Source organism: Ranitomeya variabilis, chromosome 1 (assembly GCF_051348905.1).
Source record: "Ranitomeya variabilis isolate aRanVar5 chromosome 1, aRanVar5.hap1, whole genome shotgun sequence".
Taxonomy (NCBI): Eukaryota; Metazoa; Chordata; class Amphibia; order Anura; family Dendrobatidae; genus Ranitomeya; species Ranitomeya variabilis.
The window spans coordinates 641,986,400-642,012,508 of NC_135232.1; the positions used below are offsets into that span (position 1 = coordinate 641,986,400).

The window sequence follows — 26,109 nt, forward strand, 5'->3', positions numbered from 1 at the left end:
TTTAGAGTGGCCTAGTCAAAACCCTGACCTTAATCCAATGGAGAATGTGATGACACAACATTTAATGTTGATTATCCAGATGTTTATTTTCAGCAATACAGGAGGCATAGACTGTTATCTTTATGTTGACTCTTCTTGTAGGTTTAATTGATATTTGTAAATTGATGAATGATTATTACCTCTTGATTACCTCTTATATGAGCGCCTACAAGTTATTGTACTGTTATCTTTGCAAAACAGGGATGCAGTGTCACTGAACAATGATGTTTATGTTGATTATACATTATACCAGGCCATATAGTTTGTTGACTTGCAAACATTCAAGGATAAACTATAAATAATCAAACAATGCGGGTCAACCTCATCACCCCTTCCCCTTGACCTGTGGATGACGACTTGAAGGACAACAGAAGTGAACTATAAAAAGGGGATATGCCTCTGTAAAAAGACATACAAGAGATCCAGAAATCCAGAGACTCTTTACAAAACCACAGTCTGGAACACTCTACAGGATAGATCCCAGATCACGGGTCCACCATGAGGGACACAGATTTGACATTCTATAGGATGCCAGCTTAGAGAACTTAGGCCCCAGCTGAAAGAATACAGATCTACTCCATTGACCATCACTGATCCTATGGATATGTTTGGGGTGGTCAGGATTTGGACCCACCGGGTCACCTGAGCCCTATGGATACATTTGGGAAAGCCAGGTTTGGGACCCCCTGGTCAAATAGATCCGTGGAGATTTTCGGAGAGGCCAGGTTGTGACCCTTCGGTCACATGGCATTGTACCTCAATGGACTGTCAGCGTTCTAAGCTTGTTGTTACCTCCTCTCTGTGAGCGTCACAGGTGGGGGTTGTTGGCCCTGGAAGCTCAGAAGCCACAGCTGCTCATATCCTGGCGAATCAGTGGAAGGGTGAGACCATCTTGGGTATTTAGCTGGGACTGTTCTATGCGTTATTTGCCTGTTTTGTGGTTCAATAAAGTTTTGCTGCACTGTTTTACCCTCACCCTGTGTTGTCTGAGTAGTATTATGCCCACAGTAAAACAGAGCGGGTGTTTGGTGGGATGAGCCCTGCTCCATGAGGTTTCGGCCAGCAATCTAGAGCACTCGCTGACCCCCATGTCTCTACAGTTAGACTTAAAAATTGCTGTTCACCAGAGGAAATCATCAAACTTGAAGGAGCTGGAGAAGATTTGCCTTGAGGAGTGGGTAAAAATCCCAGTAGCAAGATGTGGAAAGCTCAGAGAGACTTACCCAAAGCAACTTGCAGCTGTATTTGCAGCAAAATAAGGCTCTATACAGTACTGACCTTAAGGGGGTGAATAGTTGTGCACATTTAAGTTTTCAGTTATTTTGTGTTTTTTGTTGTTTGCTTCACACAAAAAAAAGAAAACCAAATGTTCACAGTTGTAGGCATATTCTTTACATGAATTGATGCAAACCCTCAAAAAAAATTCCAGGTCGTGAGGTAACAAAACACTAAAAATGCTAAGGGGCGTGAATACTTTTGCACCCCGCAGTAAATTGAAAACTGGATGATAGAATAGCCCTTGTTAGTGGGGACAGTCCCTTTAGGGTATGTGCCCACGATCCGGAGTTGCTGCGGGTTTGACGCTGAGTATTTATACATTATCAAACCTGCAGTGGCCAGCTGTGACAGCATAGTGGATGGGATTTCAAGAAATCCCATGTCCACTATGACTCCACAGATGTCCGCGGATCACTCGCAGACACTGACATGTGGCATGTCTTTCCAGACCGCAGCATGTCAATTTTTCTTGAGGAGACCGATAGAAATGTATTGAACGCGATGAATCCACATGATTCTTTGAACACATGCGGATTTACCTGCGTTCAATAGACGGCAGCGCTTTGGACGCAGAGAACATACACTGCGTCCAAAGCGCTGCTAGTTCCAGATTATGGGCAGCCGGCCTAACACTTTGATTCTGACCAAGGTGTGCTGATATTCTCAGTCTGTGTAGTGACATACTGTTTTCACAGATTGAATGTTAACACCCATTTGTCAATTCATTTATCTTTTTGGAGGGAGGTAAACCTAGTTACTAAATATGTAACTGTTTTCAATCCTTTTCACCAAAAGTATGTCCAGATTGCAGGTATTTTCCCATAATCTGCTATACAGTGACATGTGATGATGGCACGGGCTCAGGAGGTGTCCACAGTTGGAACCGAATGATATACACAGCTGAGTTCCTGCTTCATGGGGGCAGACTGGACTGAGTAATGGTCCCGGGACTCAATAGTAACGTGGGGAGTTTAGCAAAGGTAAACTGTTCCCTTTGCCAGTCCACGGGTATCCCCGCAGCACAACTGCAGGGAGCCTATGGGTTGATATGGCAACCGGAGGCCCGATAATGGCCTCTGTGTATATTATATTCTTTTTGCCAATCAGAGCCTGATGGGGGCAGAACCTGATAGGCAAATACTGACAGGTTAGGTAATGCACAGTAGAACAGAATTTGCACAGTATATTATCAATGTGATCAAAGGATCAAGTCCCCATGTGAAACCAGTAATTTTAAAGGAAAAAGAAAAAAAAATGTTTTAAATGTTATTACTTTTTTTTACGGTAAATAAAAACATGAATATCACACTTTAACAATAAAAAAAATATATATTTATTTGTTAAAATAACAATCTCCCAAAAAATCATCACGTTTGGTATTGCTGCATTCATAATGACCCATACTAAAAAAAATATAATTTTTCATCAAATTTTGGCTAAAAAAAATAAATAAAAAGTGATCAACAAGTTGTATATATTCCAAAAATGGTACCAATAAAAATTACAGCTAATTATGCAAAAAAAATAAGCTCTCATACAGCTCTGTGAACACAAAAATGAAAATGTTAGGGCTCTTATATTAAAATGACCAGATTTAATGTTTTTTGATCATGCCTACTACCAAAAAAGAAAACAAAAAAAAGAATAACAGTAATCAAAAAGTGTTTGGCATCAGTAAGGCCTCATATAGATGTCTGATTTTTGTTTATGAGTGCTATCTGTGTTTTTCATGGATAGCACTTGTACCTGTGGTAGTCTGTGGGGTCATTCACATGTCCAATTTTTTTCCTCGGACCAAGTGGTCAGCAGAAAATGTCGGAAACATGTTCAATTTTGATTTCAGTGTCAGATCAAAATCGGCAATGCAAGTCAATGGGTGTGTGAAAAATATCATAGATAGCCGTAGGCACTACTATTTAGGGGTGGTGCACAAGTAGGTGCCCAAACCATATATACTTGTAGATCAACTTGGCACACACGTGATCAGATGCAAAATGTGATTTTTAATTGAAGAGAGTACATACATAGGACGTTTCGGTCATAGACCTTCTTCAATGTACTAGACAGAATAATAAATGATAACAAAAATAAATAAAATAAAATAAAGTATATACAATAAATTTATACAATTCATGGTCTCGTGCATATTGCAGAGTAAATGATTCATATAGCTGCTATGTAATAGGCCAAATACAGTAGTAAGTCGGTCCCTTATGTAAAAGCAGTATAAGAAGAAACGTCCAAATATAGGGGCACAAGTGATGTTAAGGGTGAGGGCTATTAAGTGGTGATTATGGTAGTGAGGCATTGTGCATTAGGTGGACAAAAACGAGAGAATGGAAGACCTACCCTCTCTTTTGGAGAAGCTGGTATACGTATTTTGTGGGCGGCTTCACCTGTAATATGTACAGGATGTCTAAAGCTATTCAATTGTGACGTGGCTACAATAGTATACATATGGGTGAACATACCCTTAAGAAAAATCCTATGGTCCTTGGTTCAGGTACAGTCAGTGTGCTTGTATTGCACTCTGGGGATGAAAAAGAAAGCCATGAGGGCCCCGCAGAAATGATCCCATATGATGCGGCGTGTCTCTAGGGTAGTGAGTGCCTGACTTACCTGGTGAGGATGCCGTCAATTGTTGTTCAATGTTGGTGATGCGTTCTTTACTCTGGGTGATCCCTTGATGTAGATGTTCTAGCGTCAGGGTCATGAGATCAAAAGAACATTTGTTTAGGATTTTTTCAAAATGAGAGCAAAATTCAGGGGAATCACTAAACGTTCCACCACATCCACCGAGTTCCTTAGAGTTCCCCCTAAAGAAACAAGGGGACGGGATCTGGAGAGGGAATTGAGACGGAGTACTAACCTAGAGTTACACTGTGCAACTCTTACGGAGTACCTCAAAGTACAGAGGATTCCAAGGGGACTAAGGGTCCCCCTCCGCCCCACCCTCTTTAGTGATTCCCCTGAATTTTGCTCTCATTTTGAAAAAATCCTAAACAAATGTTCTTTTGATCTCATGACCCTGACGCTAGAACATCTACATCAAGGGATCACCCAGAGTAAAGAACGCATCACCAACATTGAACAACAATTGACGGCATCCTCCACTCCGGAAGAACTCCAGGACCTCAAGGTACGCATCAACAACACAATCGAGCAACATAAACGAGACACGGAAGCAAGGAAAAGGTCAAAGTTCATCAGGGATGCAGAAGACTACGAGCAGAACAAAATCTACAAATGGCGAGACAACTCAAACTCCGGGACCTTCTCATCACGCTCCAATTACAGATCTACGACAGACATCTCGACATCGGGATCAGACCAAGAGCGACGGGAGAGACCATCAGGAGGACGTTTTTTAGGACGTGGCAGGAGACAAGCACGAAGAAGAGGACCCGTCGAGGGAGGGGACAGTCAAAGAAACACAGACTTCACGCGGATAACCCGCTCCCAGGTACGAACCCGCTGGTAATCAATATTTCTTCCAAATCTCTTAGCATTGCAGAACACCAGGTATTACAGAAAGGCCTATCCTTCTGTCCCAGCTACAGACTAAGTACTTTCAATTTAGAAATGGATCTACAGAAATTTTATAGATCACTTAGACTAAAATTACATTTTGCTGATTTAAACACCAATGACCCACCTCCCAACCCTCAAGAGGGACGACTCCTTACTGCAAGGAGCCTAGGATTAAGGAACAAAAGTAACTACAGACCACCAATAGGTTCCCCGGCCTTAGAGGCATTTATTTCATTTGTGAATGATTCTTTTCACAAACTGAGGGAGGATTTTGACAGAGGCAGGTTACATGCCCCATCAAATCTCACGGCCTTGGACCAACAGGCACTTAATTCCCTACAAACCGACAAAGATATAATAATTAAACCAGCAGACAAAGGAGGAGCAATAGTCGTACTTGATAAAATCACCTACAAACAAGAAGTCTATCGCCAGCTAAACGACACTTCTATCTATACACCCCTAGAGAGAGACCCAACTAATAACATCAGAGAACTAATTCAGGAAACACTTACCAAATACAGAGAACTTAGAATACTTGATCAAAAAACATGCGATTTCCTCACAAAACAGAACCCCATCACGCCAGTATTCTACATACTACCTAAAATTCATAAGAGCCTAGTTAATCCACCAGGGAGACCCATAGTGGCTTCAACAGAGTCTATTCTGTCACCCATTTCGAAATATCTAGAAAAAATTCTCACACCAATAATCAAACGAACCCGATCATTTCTATTGGATACAGGAGCCTTCCTGCAACTCTTAGAAGAGTTGAAAACTGTCCCAGTAGAGGCCTATTTCATCACACTTGATGTAAAGGACTTGTATACGTCCATACCGCATGAGGAAGGTATTAATTCAGTTAGGAGATTACTCCTCACCTCAGATCTTGACCCAGACCAAATTAATCTCTGCTGCGAATTACTCTCTCTAGTACTCACAAAGAATTTTTTCCTTTTTGAGGACAAGTATTACTTGCAGAGGAGGGGTACCGCGATGGGTAGCAACACAGCACCACCGTATGCTAACTCATATATGGCAGACTTTGAGGAGAGTACCATATACGTGAATGACCTCTTCCACACACACGCTCTGGTGTGGAAGAGGTACATAGACGATATATTCTGCATCTGGAATGGCCCCCAGACAACATTAGAATCGTTTTTCGAATTCCTTAATACCTCCTGGCCTGGTCTAAATTTCACCATTACTTATGATCAAAATAAAGCAAACTTCCTGGATACCACAATCCTCAAAAACGAAATGGGCGACCTTTCTACAGATCTATATACCAAACCTACAGACCGAAACAGCCTCTTGCACTATGACAGTTTTCATCCGGAAAAAAATGAAAGACTCCATCCCGAAATCCCAACTACAAAGGGTCAACAAAATAGTCTCTGATAAGAACGTACAGGCAACACGTCTAGAGGAGATGCGGAAGAAATTTCTAGAGAGGGGCTATCCCCCCCATACCCTTGAAGTCACTAGAACAAACCTCTCCCCGAATAGGAGGATAGACACCAGAGACCGCATCCCCTTCGTTCACAACTATCATCCCCTGGCCTATCTACTGCACAAATCTATACGACGCCATTGGGGTATTTTAGGAAAGGCACATCCAGGGGTTAAAGAATTTAATGAACCCTTTCTCCCTTGCTTCCGGAGACCACGTAACATACGTGACAAACTGGTGAGAGCGGATATAGGCAGTCTACAACCTACATCCAGACAGCGCTTTCTTTCGAATCCAAGGACAGGCACATTTCCCTGCCTACAGTGCATGCAGTGCAATAACATACAGAGAGGCACAACCTTATATCATCCACACAATGGTAAAGAATATCCCATTAAAGGATTCTTCACATGTAATTCGGCCTATGTCATCTATGTTATCAAGTGCCCCTGTGGACTGTACTATGTTGGCGAAACAACACAATCCATCAAACAGAGAATCTCTAAACATAAATCTACCATAAGGTGCAAAAACACCCTATTACCCATTCCGTATCATTTCGTCACCCAAGGCCATTCCATTGCCCAACTCAGATTTCAAGTGATTGAGCAGGTGACACCGCTACGCAGAGGGGGTGACAGAATAAGCCTCCTGAAGAAGAGGGAGGCCTACTGGATACATGAACTGCAGACTTTAGCCCCTAGGGGCCTGAATAGAGACTATGATATCCAGGCATTCCTCTACTGAACAGTGATCGGCTCACCGATTGGTGTTACAAAATATTACGCCCATCATGGGAGCCTCATATGTTGATAATATGATTATTGTCTTTGAATGACATTGTATCTCCAAGATTCCTGCTAATACTGATATTTTTCTTTGCAGAATCGCCTGTACTAAGAATGCCTAGAACCTATATCGCCTCTGCTAAACTCACTGAATGTAGTCACCACGGATGATCACCTATCACGAATCCCAGCACCTACATCACCTTGGAGAAACGTATCACAGTGCCTGTGAGCAACATATAGAACGCATGCTCGAGGTGGAACGCATAGTCCCACCCCCTCCAGCACTGGTGGAACACACCATGTCCGCACCGCCCCTCCGCTTTAGGTCACTTCCGGCCCGGCACTTCCGGTTTATGCGGCGCGATATCGCGCTTATTTAAGGACACAGACCGGTGAGCTCCTTCACACTCAGGACAAGCGGTGGACACCGCGTCCGGAACGTGAGCTCACCAGGTAAGTCAGGCACTCACTACCCTAGGGACACGCCGCATCATATGGGATCATTTCTGCGGGGCCCTCATGGCTTTCTTTTTCATCCCCAGAGTGCAATACAAGCACACTGACTGTACCTGAACCAAGGACCATAGGATTTTTCTTAAGGGTATGTTCACCCATATGTATACTATTGTAGCCACGGCACAATTGAATAGCTTTAGACATCCTGTACATATTACAGGTGAAGCCGCCCACAAAATACGTATACCAGCTTCTCCAAAAGAGAGGGTAGGTCTTCCATTCTCTCGTTTTTGTCCACCTAATGCACAATGCCTCACTACCATAATCACCACTTAATAGCCCTCACCCTTAACATCACTTGTGCCCCTATATTTGGACGTTTCTTCTTATACTGCTTTTACATAAGGGACCGACTTACTACTGTATTTGGCCTATTACATAGCAGCTATATGAATCATTTACTCTGCAATATGCACGAGACCATGAATTGTATAAATTTATTGTATATACTTTATTTTATTTTATTTATTTTTGTTATCATTTATTATTCTGTCTAGTACATTGAAGAAGGTCTATGACCGAAACGTCCTATGTATGTACTCTCTTCAATTAAAAATCACATTTTGCATCTGATCACGTGTGTGCCAAGTTGATCTACATGTGAAAAATATCAGACTGCACTCGGCTGACATCCGAGTGCAGTTCAGTTTTCACAGTCAGAATGGAGAAGGTGGAGATTTTTTTATTTTTTTATTTCTCTACTTATGAGAAAATCAAATGACACTCGTACCATACTCTGATCAAACCCTAATCAATGTCTGAATCAGAATAATAGGTCCAATTTTCCCTCGCACAAAAAAAAAAATTGGATATCTGAATGAGTCCTAAAAGCTAGGAATGAAAATCAGAATTGGTGTTTTTTTGTTCTTTTTGCCTCACAAAGAGTTAATGAAAAGCGATCGAAAGTCACATGTACCAGAAAATGGCACCAAATTAAACTACAGCTTGCCCCGCCAAAAATCAGCGTTCATACACAGGGCCGATGTCAAGACCAGGCGTATCCGGCCAAGCTGCAATACTGTACGGAGGACTATGTGGTGCCCATAATACGGTATGGAGGACTATACTGTCCGGTCTAAAATGAAAAATTTTGAATCCCCCCAGGGCACGCATTGTGCACTGTGAGGATTCATTGGTTTCTGAGCTATTGTAGAATTTACAATAGATATCACTTGTGTAATGTAAGAAGTGAAATCTTTAGTATTGTACTATACCTATATTTCTCTGCTGTATCTGTGCATCATGAATTGTGATATGTGTTAGCGGGGCCCACTGATACCTGTTTGCCTGAGGCCCACGATAACCTGGAGCCGGCCGTGTTCATACAGCTACATTAATAGAAAATTGTAAAACTTATGGCTCTCAGATAATGGCGACACAAAAAAATGATTTTTTTTCAAAAGTGCATAAATTGTAAAACAGCAATAAAGAATAAATATAACTGAATTGAATATTAACACTTTACTTGTGTAACACAGACAGTAGCAGAAATTTTGAAATGCAAAAAAAAGGCAGAATTGTTGTTTTGTTTATACTAGTTGGCCAGTGTGAAATTTTCTCACATTGGTTGTCATGGGGCACAGGCAATTTCAGGAAAATCAAGATGGTCAAATGTTAATGTATTTAATGAGATGATGAACACAGAGAGGTATTTATATATGTAGATTGGTAATACAATAAATTGGTTTGCTAAGTAGAGGCTAAAAAAATGTCTTGAGGTTGTGGTGCCACCTGCAGGTTATTGGTTTTTTTTCTGCAGGTTTCTGAAAATGAATGTTTAAACTGTATTTATTGATCAAATCGTGAATGTGTGGTTGTTTGTGTCTTTTCTTGCTGAAGGGGGCAAGTTTACCTTTCAAATGGTGTATTATTTGTGTGTGTGGGGCGAAGTAATCACCGAAAAAGCAGTGCATGTTTACAGATGCATTTGCATATGTGACTCACCATTTGTGTGTGTGGGGCGAAGTAATCACCGAAAAAGCAGTGTATGTTTACAAATGTGTTTGCATATGTGAATCACCTGCAGTGAAGTGAGCAATCCTCAAATTTGCCTGAAATAGGCTGGGCAAGCTGGAAAGACCCCAAGGCAAATGCCACCTGCACGTAATTTGACCATTGAAATGGTGAATCATTTGTATGTGTCGGTGGAGTATAAACGGAGCAAGTGTGCAATTGAATAGGCAGTGCATGTTTACAAAAGTGTTTGAATGTGTGACTCACCTGCAGTGAAGTGTGCAATCCTCCAATGTGCCTGAAATCGGCTGGGCAAGGAGTTCGGCAAGCTGGAAAGCCCCCAAGGCAAATGTTAGGATTTGTTTGTGATGTCTGCAAGCAGCTCTGTGGTAGTGTGCTTTGGGGTAGTGTGGTGCCACCTGTAGGTCATTTTTCCTTACTGCAGGTTTATGAAAATTAATGTTTAAACTGTATTTTGTGATCACATCGTGGATGTGTGGTTTGTTTGCTTATTTTCTTGCTGAAGGGGGCAAGTTTACCTTTCAAATAGTGTATCGTGTGTGTGTGGGAGCAGTATGAAAGGGGATACAAAGTAATCACTGAAAAAGAGTGCTTAAAAATAATATATAAGGATTCCTTCCCATCAAAAGTTCTGAAAAGCTTGCTAATAAGTTTTAAGTAACCCAAAAATCAGAAGACTCACAAAAACAACTCATCCTGAAAAATAAAACTAATCCCTCCTATGTCTATATTGCTGAAAAAATAAAGAAATGATGGCTCCTGGAATGTGATAGAAAAAAGTGATTTGGCGAAAAGGCTAAAACCGGCTGTGACACCAATACTAACCTCAAGAAGTCCCACTGCTATGGAAAGGGCAACGCCTGATGATCTCAGTGGTCTCTTTCCTTGTGGCACAGGCCATGGATCTCGTTGAAGCTCTCCTAAGAGGTCAGTAAGGTTCATGTCAATTTTCTGCACAGGCTGCAAAAACCTGGAAGACAAAACCAGCTGATGAATACTGTGGTCATATTTTCTTCTTTTCAATGTTCAGAAAAATAGTGTAAAATAAGGAGTTTTAAAGTTCAAATGTCGGACATCTTGTAGTCATGTTACGCAATTTACAATATTGTTAAAGGGAACCTGTCGCCCCCAAAATCGAAGTTGAGCTAAGCCCACCGGCATCAGGGTCATCGTAAGAAGATGGGAGGCCCCGGACCAGACGGTGACGCCCATTGGATCTGACCGCCCCCCTCCAGGTGAGTATAATCTAACCTCTTTTTCTCATCTTTCAGGATACATCGGGGCTTATCTACAGCATTCCAGAATGCTGTAGATATGCCCCTGATGCCGGTGGGCTTAGCTCACCTTCGATTTTGGAGGTGACAGGTTCCCTTTAAATTAGGATCTGGGGGGGGAATGAAGGGTAGCTGTACAAAAAACAGGATGGATTGAGCAGATGGGGAGTGGGAAAAAGTATGGGGTTAAAGTGGACTGCGACTAGCAAGGCAAGTAGGAGGTAATTCGGAGTAATAAATGTGCTAATAATAATAAATACAACTCCACAACCTGAGAACCGAGGCTCACAGGCAAGAAGAGACATAGGCTCGAGATATGTTAAAATGTTTCTTTTTAATTGAAAAATATATTAAAACATGTTCAATAAAAAAATGGGAAAACCGGAGCTATCAAACAAGATATGGAAGGAGCTACCTAGTAAAACAATGTGTAAGACAGAGGTTTTTCTTCTGATGTCTAATGCTACAATTTAGATACTCTGAGTCAAAAGTAAGAATATGTACCAAACTTTAAAGTGCAATGCAGATACTTATCATATCAAGTTATTACTGTCTAAATATAGAGTGGGATCATGGTATCACATCCACCTGTTGTTTGTAGCAACCCCGACGACGCCATTTCGCCAGTGCTTCTTCCAATGGACGTTAGCAAGAGGAAAGGGAGGGCTTCTTAAATAAACATAGGTGACCATTGTGCAATTGTCGCGTATGAAGCAGTGTAGAGTTGCTATGAAAGAGGGCGGTGCATGAAGTGTTTGCTGGCTGTTCGTAGGTCAAATACTGACTTCCGGTTCCGGCACTTGGAAAGCAAGTGTGGCATGCATGTTGTTCCAGGTGCATCAAAACGGAAGTAATCGAGTAACGCAAGTTGTGCATGCGGGTAATAACAGAGCAACATCATGGGGATAGGTTCCAAGAGCCGGAACCGGAAGTCAGTATTGTATATTTAAGAAGACCTCCCTTTCCTCTTGCTAATTCCTGTCACAACTCATTTTTGGAGCTGTGACAGCTCTGGTTCTGCTTTAATATAAATGTGGTTTTTACTATTGGGCCAGCAAGGGTTAATGTCAGTTTCCTTGCTGGCAGCTGCTGTGTTGCTGGTCAGCTGATGTGGGTGGTGACCATTCCCACTATCCTTTAAATAGCCACATGATGCATCAGCTGACTGTTGGTGATAGAGTTTTTATCTGGAGACCAGCCTAAGGAGTTGGGAGCGCTTTGGTGCCATCAGTGTATCAGCTGCTTGAGGTCCTGGTTCCGTATCCTCTGCTGTGTGGAGCTTGCAGAAGATGCTTGAGCTAAATTTTTCATTGTACCTTTCCTTGCCTGTCTCATGCTTGTCACTACCCCCTGTGGTGATACCATCGGCCAGAGTATAGTGAGGTGACAGGTAGGGAATAGGCACGTGATGGCGGCAGGGGGAAGGACCCACATTAGGCTACTTTTACACTTGCTGTATTTTTTGCGGCCTTTTTTGCAGGCCGTATCGCCGCAAAAAAGGCGGTCTGCCGCAATAACGGACAGCAAAAAAATTGTGGATTGCCGTTTTTCAGTTTTCCAATACTATGGAAGAAGTTTTGGAAAAAATAAACGGGGCTCCGCAAAACCGGAAGTGACGGTGCACCGCAAAAACAACTTCCATTGTTTTTGCAGCACCCACTGATTTTCAATTGGGGCAGTGATCATACGCCGTGAAAAAGATCAAGCAGGCACAGCACACACAGCAGGTGGATATGATCCCATGATTAAACTGTAAGTTCACATGATCCTTTCTTCGCTGCATCCCAATTGTCAATAACTTCAATGTAAAATCTATGACTGCACTAGGCACTTTGCATCATGCTGATTTCCATTTGTACTTTATTTAAAATCCACATAGATTTTGCTTTTCATTGCAACACTCTATATTTAAACAGTAATAACTGCATATGATAAGGATCTATGCTGCACTTAAGTTTGGCACATATTATTACATTTGACTGACATGAGAAGAAAAACCTCTGTCCTACACATTGTTTTACTAGGGATCTCCTTCGATATCTTGTGTGATAACTCAGGTTTTCTCTGTTCTTTTATTGAACATGGTTTAATATATATTTCAAATAAAAAGAAACATTTTAACATATTTGAGCATATGTCTCTTCTTGCCTGTGAGACTCAGTTCTCAGGTTGTGACGCTGTATATACACTGCTGAAAAAATAAAGGTAACACTTAAACAACAGAATATAACTCCAAGTAAATCAAACTTCTGTGAAATCAAACTGTCCACTTAGGAAGCAACACTGTTTGACAATCAATTTCACATGCTGTTGTGCAAATGGAATAGACAACAGTTGGAAATTATTGGCAATTATTAAGACACCTCAATAAAGGAGTGGTTCTGCAGGTGGGGACCACAGACCACATCTCAGTGCCAATGCTTTCTGGTGGATGTTTTGGTCACTTTTGAATGTTGGTTGTGCTTTCACACTCTTGGTAGCATGAGTCGGACTCTACAACCCACACAAGTGGCTCAGGTAGTGCAGCTCATCCAGGATGGCACATCAATGCAAGCTGTGGCAAGAAGGTTTGCGGTGTCTGTCAGCATAGTGTCCAGAGGCTGGGGGCGCTACCAGAAGACAGGCCAGTAAACCAGGAGATGTGGAGGGGAGGCAGGAGGGCAACAACCCAGCAGCAGGACCGCTACCTCAGCCTTTGTGCAAGGAGGAACAGGAGGAGCACTGCCAGAGCCCTGCAAAATGATCTCCAGCAGGCCAAAAATGTGCATGCGTCTGCATAAACGTTTAGAAACTGACACCATGAGGATGGTTTGAGTGCACGACATCCACAGATGGGGGTTATGCTTACAGAACAACACTGTGCAGGACGCTTGGCATTTGCCACAGAACACCAGGATTGGCAAATTCTCCACTGGCGCCCTGTGCTCTTCACAGATGAAAGCAGGTTCACACTGAGCACATGTGACAGACATGACAGAGTCTGGAGACGCCGTGGAGAGCGATCTGCTGCCTGCAACATCCTTCAGCATGACCTGTTTGGCAGTTGGTCAGTAATGGTGTGGAGTGGCATTTCTTTGGAGGGCCGCACAGCCCTCCATGTGCTCACCAGGGGTTGCCTGACTGACATTAGGTACCGAGGTGAGATCTGTTGTGATTTTGCTTTTTGCTCCCTCTAGTGGTCATTAGTGATTTGACTCTGGAGCTTCTGTCTTTTCCTATATCCTCACCTGGGCCGTTAGTTCAGGGGCGTTGCTATATAAGCTCCCTGGACCTTCAGTTCAATGCCTGGCATCGTTGAAATCAGAGCTAATCTGTTGTGCTCTTGTCCTATGATCCTGGTTCCTGTATTTCAAGCTAAGTCTGCTTTCTTGCTTTTTGCTTTTGTTTTGTTTGGTATTTTTGTCCAGCTTGTTCCAATCTGTATCCTGACCTTTGCTGGAAGCTCTAGGGGGCTGGTGTTCTCCCCCCGGACCGTTAGACGGTTCGGGGGTTCTTGAATCTCCAGCGTGGATTTTTATAGGGTTTTTGTTGACCAGATAAGTTATCTTGCTATATTCTGCTATTAGTAAGCTGGCCTCTCTTTGCTGAACCTGGTTCATTTCTGTGTTTGTCATTTCCTCTTACCTCACCGTTATTATTTGTGGGGGGCTTGTATCTTGCTTTGGGGTCCCTTTCTCTGGAGGCAAGAGAGGTCTTTGTTTTCTTCTCCTAGGGGTAGTTAGATTCTCCGGCTGGCGCGAGTCATCTAGCGATCACCGTAGGCATGATCCCCGGCTACTTCTAGTGTTGGCGTTAGGAGTAGCTATTTGGTCAACCCAGTTACCACAGCCCTATGAGCTGGATTTTTGAATCTCGCAGACTTACACGTTCCTCTGAGACCCTGTCCACTGGGGTCATAACAGTATGCCAGGCCAGTATTAAATGTTTAATGCATTGCAGAAGTGGGATTATAAGAAAGACAATTTTGAGTTTTTTTTTTTCCCTCTCTCATTTTTTTTTTTTTTTTCCTTTTCCCCTTTACCTCAGAGTGGCTTAAGCTTGCTGCAGACATGAATGTCCAGACCTTGATTACAAGTGTGGACCAGCTTGCCGCTCGTGTGCAGGGTATACAAGATTATGTTACCAGAAATCCTAGGTCTGAACCCAAGATTCCGATTCCTGAACTGTTTTCAGGAGACCGATTTAAGTTTAGGAATTTCAGGAATAATTGTAAATTGTTTTTGTCCCTGAAACCTTGTTCGTCTGGAGACTCTGCTCAACAAGTAAAAATTGTTATTTCATTCTTACGGGGTGACCCTCAAGATTGGGCTTTTTCGTTGGCGCCAGGAGATCCGGCATTGGCTGATATTGATGCGTTTTTTTCTGGCGCTCGGTTTACTTTATGAGGAACCCAATCTTGAGATTCAGGCAGAGAAAGCCTTGCTGGCTATGTCTCAGGGCCAGGACGAGGCTGAGGTGTATTGCCAAAAATTTCGGAAATGGTCCGTGCTGACACATTGGAACGAGTGTGCACTGGCCGCTAATTTTAGAAATGGCCTTTCTGAGGCCATTAAGAATGTTATGGTGGGTTTTCCCATTCCCACAGGTCTGAATGATACCATGTCCCTGGCTATTCAAATTGACCGGCGGTTGCGGGAGCGCAAAACCGCAAATTCCCTCATGTTGTTGTCTGAACAGACACCTGATGTGATGCAATGTGATAGAAAAACCGCAAATTCCCTCATGGTGTTGTCTGAACGGACACCTGATTTGATGCAATGTGATAGAATCTTGACTAGAAATGAGAGGAAAATTCATAGACGCCGGAATGGCTTGTGCTACTACTGTGGTGATTCTACACATGTTATCTCAGCATGCTCTAAACGTATATCTAAGGTTGTTAGTCCTGTCACCGTTGGTAATTTGCATCCTAAGTTTATTCTGTCTGTAACTTTGATTTGCTCACTGTCATCTTATCCTGTCATGGCGTTTGTAGATTCAGGTGCTGCCCTGAGTCTTATGGATCTCTCATTTGCTAAGCGCTGTGGTTTTATTCTTGAACCATTAGAAAATCCTATCCCTCTTATGGGTATTGATGCTACGCCATTAGCAGAAAATAAACCGCAGTATTGGACACAGGTTACCATGTGCATGACTCCTGAACACCGCGAGGTGATACGTTTTCTCGTTCTACATAAAATGCATGATTTGGTTGTTTTGGGGCTGCCATGGTTACAGACCCATAATCCAGTCCTTGACTGGAAGGCTATGTCAGTGTCTAGTTGGGGCTGTCGTGGTATTCATGAGGATTCCCTGCCTGTGTCTATTGCTTCTTCTACGCCTTCGGAAGTTCCGGAGTATTTGTCTGATTATCAGGATGTCTTTAGCGAGTCCAGGTCCAGTGCATTGCCTCCTCATAGGGAATGTGACTGTGCAATAGATTTGATTCCAGGCAGTAAATTTCCTAAGGGAAGACTTTTTAATCTGTCGATACCTGAACATACCGCTATGCGTTCATATATCAAGGAGTCTCTGGAGAAAGGACACATCCGTCCGTCTTCTTCCCCTCTTGGTGCGGGATTCTTTTTTGTGGCTAAAAAGGACGGATCTTTGAGGCCTTGTATTGACTATCGGCTTTTAAATAAGATCACTGTCAAATTTCAGTATCCTTTGCCGCTGTTGTCTGACTTGTTTGCCCGGATTAAAGGTGCCAAGTGGTTTACCAAGATAGACCTTCGTGGTGCGTACAACCTTGTGCGCATTAAGCAAGGGGATGAATGGAAAACCGCATTCAATACGCCCGAAGGTCATTTTGAGTACTTGGTGATGCCTTTTGGGCTCTCTAATGCCCCTTCAGTTTTTCAGTCCTTTATGCATGACATTTTCCGGAACTATCTGGATAAATTTTTGATCGTTTATCTGGATGATATTCTGTTTTTTTCTGATAATTGGGACTCGCATGTGGAGCAGGTCAGGATGGTCTTTAAAATTTTGCGTGAAAATTCTTTGTTTGTCAAGGGCTCAAAGTGTCTTTTTGGTGTACAGAAGGTTCCCTTTTTGGGGTTCATTTTTTCCCCTTCTGCTGTGGAGATGGACCCAGTCAAGGTCCGAGCTATTCTTGATTGGACTCAGCCCTCGTCAGTTAAGAGTCTTCAGAAGTTCTTGGGTTTCGCTAACTTCTACCGTCGTTTTATCGCTAACTTTTCTAGCATTGTGAAACCTTTGACGGATATGACCAAGAAGGGCTCCGATGTGGTTAATTGGGCTCCTGCTGCCGTGGAGGCTTTCCAGGAGTTGAAACGTCGGTTTACTTCGGCGCCTGTTTTGTGCCAGCCTGATGTCTCGCTTCCCTTTCAGGTTGAGGTGGATGCTTCAGAGATTGGAGCAGGGGCCGTTTTGTCGCAGAGAGGCCCTGGTTGCTCTGTTATGAGACCTTGCGCCTTTTTCTCTAGGAAGTTTTCGCCTGCGGAGCGAAATTATGATGTGGGCAATCGGGAGTTGTTGGCCATGAAATGGGCATTTGAGGAGTGGCGTCATTGGCTCGAGGGTGCTAAGCATCGTGTGGTGGTCTTGACTGATCACAAAAATCTGATGTATCTCGAGTCTGCTAAACGCCTGAATCCTAGACAGGCCCGCTGGTCATTGTTTTTCTCCCGTTTTGACTTTGTTGTCTCGTATTTACCAGGTTCAAAAAATGTGAAGGCCGATGCTCTTTCCAGGAGCTTTGTGCCTGATGCTCCTGGAGTCGCTGAACCTGTTGGTATTCTTAAGGATGGTATTATCTTGTCAGCTATTTCTCCTGATCTGCGATGTGTGTTGCAGAGATTTCAGGCTGATAGGCCTGATTCTTGTCCACCTGACAGACTGTTTGTGCCTGATAAGTGGACCAGCAGAGTCATTTCCGAGGTTCATTCCTCGGTGTTGGCAGGTTACCCAGGAATTTTTGGCACCAGAGATCTGGTGGCCAGATCCTTTTGGTGGCCTTCCTTGTCTAGGGATGTGTGGTCATTTGTACAGTCCTGTGGGACTTGTGCTCGAGCTAAGCCTTGCTGTTCTCGTGCCAGCGGGTTGCTCTTGCCCTTGCCTGTCCCTAAGAGACCTTGGACACATATCTCCATGGATTTCATTTCTGATCTTCCGGTGTCTCAAGGCATGTCTGTTATCTGGGTGATATGTGATCGCTTCTCCAAGATGGTCCATTTGGTTCCTTTGCCTAAGCTGCCTTCCTCTTCCGATCTGGTTCCTGTGTTTTTCCAGAACGTGGTTCGTTTGCACGGCATCCCTGAGAATATTGTGTCAAACAGAGGATCCCAGTTCGTTTCCAGATTCTGGCGATCCTTTTGTAGTAGGATGGGCATTGACTTGTCGTTTTCGTCTGCTTTCCATCCTCAGACTAATGGACAGACGGAGCGAACTAATCAGACTTTGGAGGCTTATTTGAGGTGTTTTGTCTCTGCTGATCAGGACGATTGGGTGACCTTCTTGCCGTTGGCTGAGTTTGCCCTTAATAATCGGGCTAGTTCCGCCACCTTGGTTTCGCCGTTTTTCTGCAACTCTGGTTTCCACCCTCGTTTTTCTTCGGGTCATGTGGAACCTTCTGACTGCCCTGGGGTGGATTCTGTGGTGGATAGGTTGCAGCGGATCTGGAATCTTGTGGTGGACAACTTGAAGTTGTCACAGGAGAGGGCTCAGCGCTTTGCCAACCGCCGCCGCGGTGTGGGTCCCCGACTACGTGTTGGGGATTTGGTGTGGCTTTCTTCCCGCTTTGTTCCTATGAAGGTTTCCTCTCCCAAATTTAAACCTCGTTTTATTGGTCCTTACAAGATATTGGAAATCCTTAATCCTGTATCCTTTCGCCTGGATCTTCCTGTGTCGTTTGCTATCCACAACGTGTTTCATAGGTCCTTGTTGCGGCGGTACGTTGTGCCTGTGGTTCCTTCTGCTGAGCCTCCTGCTCCGGTGTTGGTTGAGGGCGAGTTGGAGTACGTGGTGGAGAAGATCTTGGATTCTCGTCTCTCCAGGCGGAGGCTTCAGTACCTGGTCAAGTGGAAGGGCTATGGTCAGGAAGATAATTCCTGGGTGGTCGCCTCTGATGTTCATGCGGCCGATTTAGTTCGTGCCTTTCACGCCGCTCGTCCTGATCGCCCTGGTGGTCGTGGTGAGGGTTCGGTGACCCCTCACTAAGGGGGGGGTACTGTTGTGATTTTGCTTTTTGCTCCCTCTAGTGGTCATTAGTGATTTGACTCTGGAGCTTCTGTCTTTTCCTATATCCTCACCTGGGCCGTTAGTTCAGGGGCGTTGCTATATAAGCTCCCTGGACCTTCAGTTCAATGCCTGGCATCGTTGAAATCAGAGCTAATCTGTTGTGCTCTTGTCCTATGATCCTGGTTCCTGTATTTCAAGCTAAGTCTGCTTTCTTGCTTTTTGCTTTTGTTTTGTTTGGTATTTTTGTCCAGCTTGTTCCAATCTGTATCCTGACCTTTGCTGGAAGCTCTAGGGGGCTGGTGTTCTCCCCCCGGACCGTTAGACGGTTCGGGGGTTCTTGAATCTCCAGCGTGGATTTTTATAGGGTTTTTGTTGACCAGATAAGTTATCTTGCTATATTCTGCTATTAGTAAGCTGGCCTCTCTTTGCTGAACCTGGTTCATTTCTGTGTTTGTCATTTCCTCTTACCTCACCGTTATTATTTGTGGGGGGCTTGTATCTTGCTTTGGGGTCCCTTTCTCTGGAGGCAAGAGAGGTCTTTGTTTTCTTCTCCTAGGGGTAGTTAGATTCTCCGGCTGGCGCGAGTCATCTAGCGATCACCGTAGGCATGATCCCCGGCTACTTCTAGTGTTGGCGTTAGGAGTAGCTATTTGGTCAACCCAGTTACCACAGCCCTATGAGCTGGATTTTTGAATCTCGCAGACTTACACGTTCCTCTGAGACCCTGTCCACTGGGGTCATAACAGAGATCATCAGACCCCTTGTGAGACCATATGCTGGTGCGGTTGGCCCTGGGTTCCTCCCAATGCAGGACAATGCCAGACCTCATGTGGCTGGAGTGTGTCAGCAGTTCCTGCAAGATGAAGGCATTGAAGCTATGGACTGGCCTGCCCGTTCCCCAGACCTGAATCCAATTGAACACATCTGGGACATCATGTCTCGCACCATCCACCAACATCACGTTGCACCAGAGTTGGCGGATGCTTCAGTCCAGGTCTGGGAAGAGATCCCTCAGGAGACCATCTGCCACCTCATCAGGAGCATGGCCAGGCATTGTAGGGAGGTCATACAGGCACATGGAGGCCACACGCACTACCGAGCATCATTTCCTTGTGTTGAGGCATTTCCACTGAATTTGGATCAGCCTGCATTTTCCACTTAGATTTTGAGCATCATTCCAACTCCAGACCTCCGTGGGATATTAGTTGTGATTTACGTTGATAATTTTTAGGTTTTATTGTTCTCAAGACATTCCACTATGTCATGAATAAAGATTTACAACTGGAATATTTCATTCAGTGACATCTAGGATGTGGTTTTTTAGTTTTCCCTTTATTTTTTTGAGCAGTGTACAGGTCCTTCTCAAAAAATTAGCATATAGTGTTAAATTTCATTATTTACCATAATGTAATGATTACAATTAAACTTTCATATATTATAGATTCATTATCCACCAACTGAAATTTGTCAGGTCTTTTATTGTTTTAATACTGATGATTTTGGCCTACAACTCCTGATAACCCAAAAAACCTGTCTCAATAAATTAGCATATCAAGAAAAGGTTCTCTAAACGACCTATTACCCTAATCTTCTGAATCAACTAATTAACTCTAAACACATGCAAAAGATACCTGAGGCTTTTAAAAACTCCCTGCCTGGTTCATTACTCAAAACCCCCATCATGGGTAAGACTAGCGACCTGACAGATGTCAAGAAGGCCATCATTGACACCCTCAAGCAAGAGGGTAAGACCCAGAAAGAAATTTCTCAACAAATAGGCTGTTCCCAGAGTGCTGTATCAAGGCACCTCAATGGTAAGTCTGTTGGAAGGAAACAATGTGGCAGAAAACGCTGTACAACGAGAAGAGGTGACCGGACCCTGAGGAAGATTGTGGAGAAGGACCGATTCCAGACCTTGGGGAACCTGAGGAAGCAGTGGACTGAGTCTGGTGTGGAAACATCCAGAGCCACCGTGCACAGGCGTGTGCAGGAAATGGGCTACAGGTGCCGCATTCCCCAGGTAAAGCCACTTTTGAACCATAAACAGCGGCAGAAGCGCCTGACCTGGGCTACAGAGAAGCAGCACTGGACTGTTGCTAAGTGGTCCCAAGTACTTTTTTCTGATGAAAGCAAATTTTGCATGTCATTCGGAAATCAAGGTGCCAGAGTCTGGAGGAAGACTGGGGAGAAGGAAATGCCAAAATGCCTGAAGTCCAGTGTCAAGTACCCACAGTCAGTGATGGTGTGGGGTGCCATGTCAGCTGCTGGTGTTGGTCCACTGTGTTTCATCAAGGGCAGGGTCAATGCAGCTAGCTATCAGGAGATTTTGGAGCACTTCATGCTTCCTGGCACCTGCTCACAGTGCCAAAACCACTGGTAAATGGTTTACTGACCATGGTATTACTGTGCTCAATTGGCCTGCCAACTCTCCTGACCTGAACCCCATAGAGAATCTGTGGGATATTGTGAAGAGAAAGTTGAGAGACGCAAGACCCAACACTCTGGATGAGCTTAAGGCCGCTACTGAAGCATCCTGGGCCTCCATAACATCTCAGCAGTGTCACAGGCTGATTGCCTCCATGCCACGCCGCATTGAAGCAGTCATTTCTGCCAAAGGATTCCCGACCAAGTATTGAGTACATAACTGAACATTATTATTTGATGGTTTTTTTGTTTGTTATTAAAAAACACTTTTATTTGATTGGACGGTTGAAATATGCTAATTTATTGAGACAGGTTTTTTGGGTTATCAGGAGTTGTAGGCCAAAATCATCAGTATTAAAACAATAAAAGACCTGACAAATTTCAGTTGGTGGATAATGAATCTATAATATATGAAAGTTTAATTGTAATCATTACATTATGGTAAATAATGAAATTTAACACTATATGCTAATTTTTTGAGAAGGACCTGTATTTTGAAGTGGTACGCACCAATGGTATATTAGGACAAATGTGTTAATTAATAGTATTAAATGTCTGCTGTAAATGCAAGAAGTCTTGCAAACAAGATGAATGTAATGAGGACTCTTAAGTCAGCCACAGATTATGATGTGGTGGGCAATACAGAAACCTGGCTTGATGAGAGCCATGGATATATGATAAACATAGAAAGTTACACTACATTTAGAATGGACAGGAAGGACAAAAAAGGTGGAGGGGTGTGTATTTTTGCTAAGTCCCGTGCTCAATGATGACATTGTGGGGAGCTGCAACAATGTAGAGTCAGTATGGGTAAATATACATGGTTATGGAAAACACAAAACCCTGGAATTTCAAGAAAGCTAAATACAGATGATTTAGGGATCATTCACATGTCCATTTTTTCTGAACGAGTTCTATCCATGTTTTCCACAGATAAAAAGTATACCTAGTATAGTTTGTTGGACCATTCACATGTTTGATTTTTTTCTTGTGGACCCAGCAGTCCATGCAAAATCACAAAGATAAGTCAGATATTGATACAATCGTCCCATCAAAAACGGCAATGCAAGTCTAAGGGTCATGCGAGTGCTGCTCGTTTTTCAAGGATTGCTAGAAAGGAGAAGGTAGACAATGTGTTCTCATCTGCGAAAATCTGACGGAACTCAGACCAAACTCAGATAACATTCGGATGAAAATCTGATGAAACTAGGACTGTTTCTCTCATACACAGAAAAAAAGGAACGACTAATTGGCTACGTTCCCACAACGAGTTTTTGATGTCATGGTTGGGACAGGGTTAATGCCCTGCCCTCTCAGGGTTAATTGTTGTGGCCTCCTTTTGGATCTGGGAGGGATATTTATACCCACACTGGACTAGGATTCTCTGTCAGTAATACTTTCGTTCTGTCTGTGTGCCTGACCCCCTGGTGTGCGTGTGCATACTGTGTTGTTTGTTTGCTCTCCATGCTCGATCTGGTCCGTTTGATTTACTCGGCTTACTGACCTCCGGCTTCCACCTGACTATCCTTCTGCCTCACCCTTCAGTACCTCGCTTTTCTTCCGGTTATTGACCTCAGCATGTTTGACTACTCTCCGGCGCCGTTCTCCTCCTTTGCAACCCGGCGCCTGGCTATGCTCCTGGCCACTCCCCTTCTGTCACATGGTTCAGGTCCTGCTTGCTACCCGGTAAGTTCTCCACCGTTCTGCTCTGGGTTCCCTTACTGCGGCGAGTAGCCTCCCTGCAGTAGTTACACCCAGGATCTCTGACATTTGATGTTGTAGATTTTCTGCAGCATTTCGTCACATTATCAAAATTCGGTTACTTGTATTTTTTCATTGTGTTTTTTTTTTCTTTAATTTTTGATGCAGCATTTTTTACTCTCTTGTTGGTGTGTCCTCTTTTAAATAAAGCGGCTTTGTTTTTGATACTTTATAGTATTTGGCTGTGATAAAACATTATTTATTCATTCTTGTGTGGGTTATGTTACCGCAGTGGAAATGCACTACAAATACATGTGTTATTTACCTGCAGATTTTCCACATCTAATGCAATTAAATATAAAAAATCTGCACATTTTCCTCTGACTGTTCCACTCCTGGCTTTGGCTTACAAATACGAAGGAAAAAACTCACCAAATACTCTATGTGCACAAGGCCTAATAACTAATGGTAGGAATGTAGCCTAAGGCCAGAGTCACAAGGAATATAACATGGCCGAGTGCTATAAAACATCACATATCGCATGGCCTCGTGTTATACTATGGGGCAGCTCAGATCTGCGATTATTTTCTCATGCCGATTCGGCATGAGAGAACAGTCGCAGCATGCTGCGATTGGCAGCGAGACTCAGCTCACTCGTACCCAAATAAGTCTATGAGTGAGTGTGAAACATTGTACTGCACTAAGATATCACCAGAGTGCAGTGTGATATACGCCGACACCGACGGCAAAGGAGATGGAGAAATTACTTTCTCCGTTTCCTCCGCAGCTGTGATCCAGTCCTGTAATGTGAGAGGATCGGAGCACAGTAGCGTGACACTTGGCTCACGGTCACAGCAGAGCAGGAGCAGAGGGTCATTAGCATATCGCATCTGATGCTCTCTTAAGGTATGCTATATGCTAGTGTGACTCTGGCCACATTCACACGTTCAGTATTTGGTCAGTATTTTACCTCAGTATTTGTAAGCCAAAACCAGGAGTGGAACAATCAGAGGAAAAAGTATAAGAGTATGTGTCCACGTTCAGTTTTGCTTCAGGCTTTTACTTGCATAAAATCCTGACCAAAAATGCACCTGAGGTCACTGGCAGGTCACCTGCGGTGTTCCTGCGTGTTTTGCTCATTGTAGCAACATGCTGCGTTCTTAAAAAACGCACCGCATGTGCGTTTTCGCGGGAAAAACGCATGTGTTTTTTCCTGCACAGTGGAGACGGGATTTCATTAAATCCCCTCCACTATGCTGTAACATCTGGACGCTGCGTTTTTGACGCTGCGGATCAGCGCTGCGTCAAAAACGCAGCGTTTCCTGAACGTGGACACATACCCTAACAGAAACACGTCACCACTTCTGTATTTTTCACCCACTCCTGGTTTTGGCTTACAAATACTGAGCTAAAAAAGTCAACAAATACTCAGCATGTGAACGTTGCCTAAAATTCTCAGTAGGAAATGTAAAAAACAAATCAAGCTATCAAAGTTAGCTACTGAAAAATATCTCTATTTATTCAGTATGGAGCATGAGCGCGACACGCAGAAATCCCCACACCTACTCGCCTTGGCTGCTGTCGATGAGATTATTAATGGTTGTCTGAGGAATAGTGATGACTTGAGTGAACGTGCTCGGATGAGGTGTTATCTGGGTATGCTCAGGTGCTAACCGAGTATCTTCGATGGGCTCACATGTTTTTTAGGCAATCCATGCATGTTTTGCGGCTGTCGAACAGCCGCGAGACATGCAGGTGCGGGGACTCGAACATATTATTTGAGCACGCCGAAGATATTCGGTTAGCACCCGAGCGTGACCAGATAAAAGCTTATCCGAGCACATTTGCTCATCACTACTGAGGAATGTTCCATGCGGCATGCCAGAAATCGGACTCAAGTTCTCAATTGTAATAAGTTTTCTGGACTAGTGATGAGCGAATATACTTGTTACGCGAGATTTCCCGAGCATGCTCGGGGGTCCTCCGAGTATTTTTAGTGCTCGGTGTTTTAGTTTTTCTTGCTGCAGCTGAATGATTTTCATCTGTTAGCCAGTTTGATTACATGTGGGGATTACCTAGCAACCAGGCAACCCCCACATGTACTTATGCTGGCTAACAGATGTAAATCATTCAGCTGCGGCAAGAAAAACTAAAACTCCGAGCACTAAAAAATACTCGGAGGACCCCCGAGCATGCTTGAGAAATCTCGAGTAATGAGTATATTCGCTCATCACTAGTAAGGACCACTACAGCTTGTTATGAGTTAGACAAGCTGTGTCACCAAGCCCCCGCCAAGCCCCTATCCCACCCCTACTCACCCTTTTCTACGAAGCTGGGAGAAACTAATGTTTCTAAGAGAAGAACTTTAGATAATTCATACTGATGCACCAGAACCATTAGGACTGAAAATTTAGACTAAATTTTCAATAAGATATAACGATTCTAGTATCTATTCCAATTTACGCTTCTTCTTGCCTTTGTTTTTACATATGTACTGCTCATATGTTTTTAATCATTAAGATGTTGTTAACCTGCTTATTACGTTTAAAAAAAAATGTATAGATGGAGGGATATTCAGGAAGAAAAGCGTGTTATAGGAAATCTGTCAGCAGGTCTACATGCTGACATCTACCAAATGGGAGGAATAGAACTAAGCAACAGCACATGTGAAGAAGACTTGGGTATACTAATAGATCACAGACTGCACATGAGTCGACAGTGTGATGCAGCAGAAAAAAATGGAGAAGATACAGATTAGATATTAGAAAAAGCTTTATGACAGTAAGAGTGATCAATGAGTGGAACAGGCTGCCACGAGAGGTGGTGAGTTCAATGGAAGTCTTCAAACAGAGGCTGGACAGACATCTGTCTGAGATGGTTTAGTGAATCCTGTATTGAGCAGGGGTTGTACACGATGACCCTGGAGGTCCCTTCCAAC

At 43.5% G+C, this 26,109-nt stretch overlaps 1 protein-coding gene across 1 annotated transcript in view; it reads right to left on the reverse strand.

The window, feature by feature from the left end:
• LOC143773945 (protein transport protein Sec23A) overlaps nt 1-26,109 on the reverse strand; it is a 382,144-nt gene that overhangs the window by 259,264 nt on the left and 96,771 nt on the right. The window contains exon 7 of the mRNA XM_077261251.1: nt 10,414-10,558. Within this exon, the coding sequence (XP_077117366.1) occupies nt 10,414-10,558 (145 nt within the window). The remainder of the gene's footprint in view (nt 1-10,413; nt 10,559-26,109) is intronic.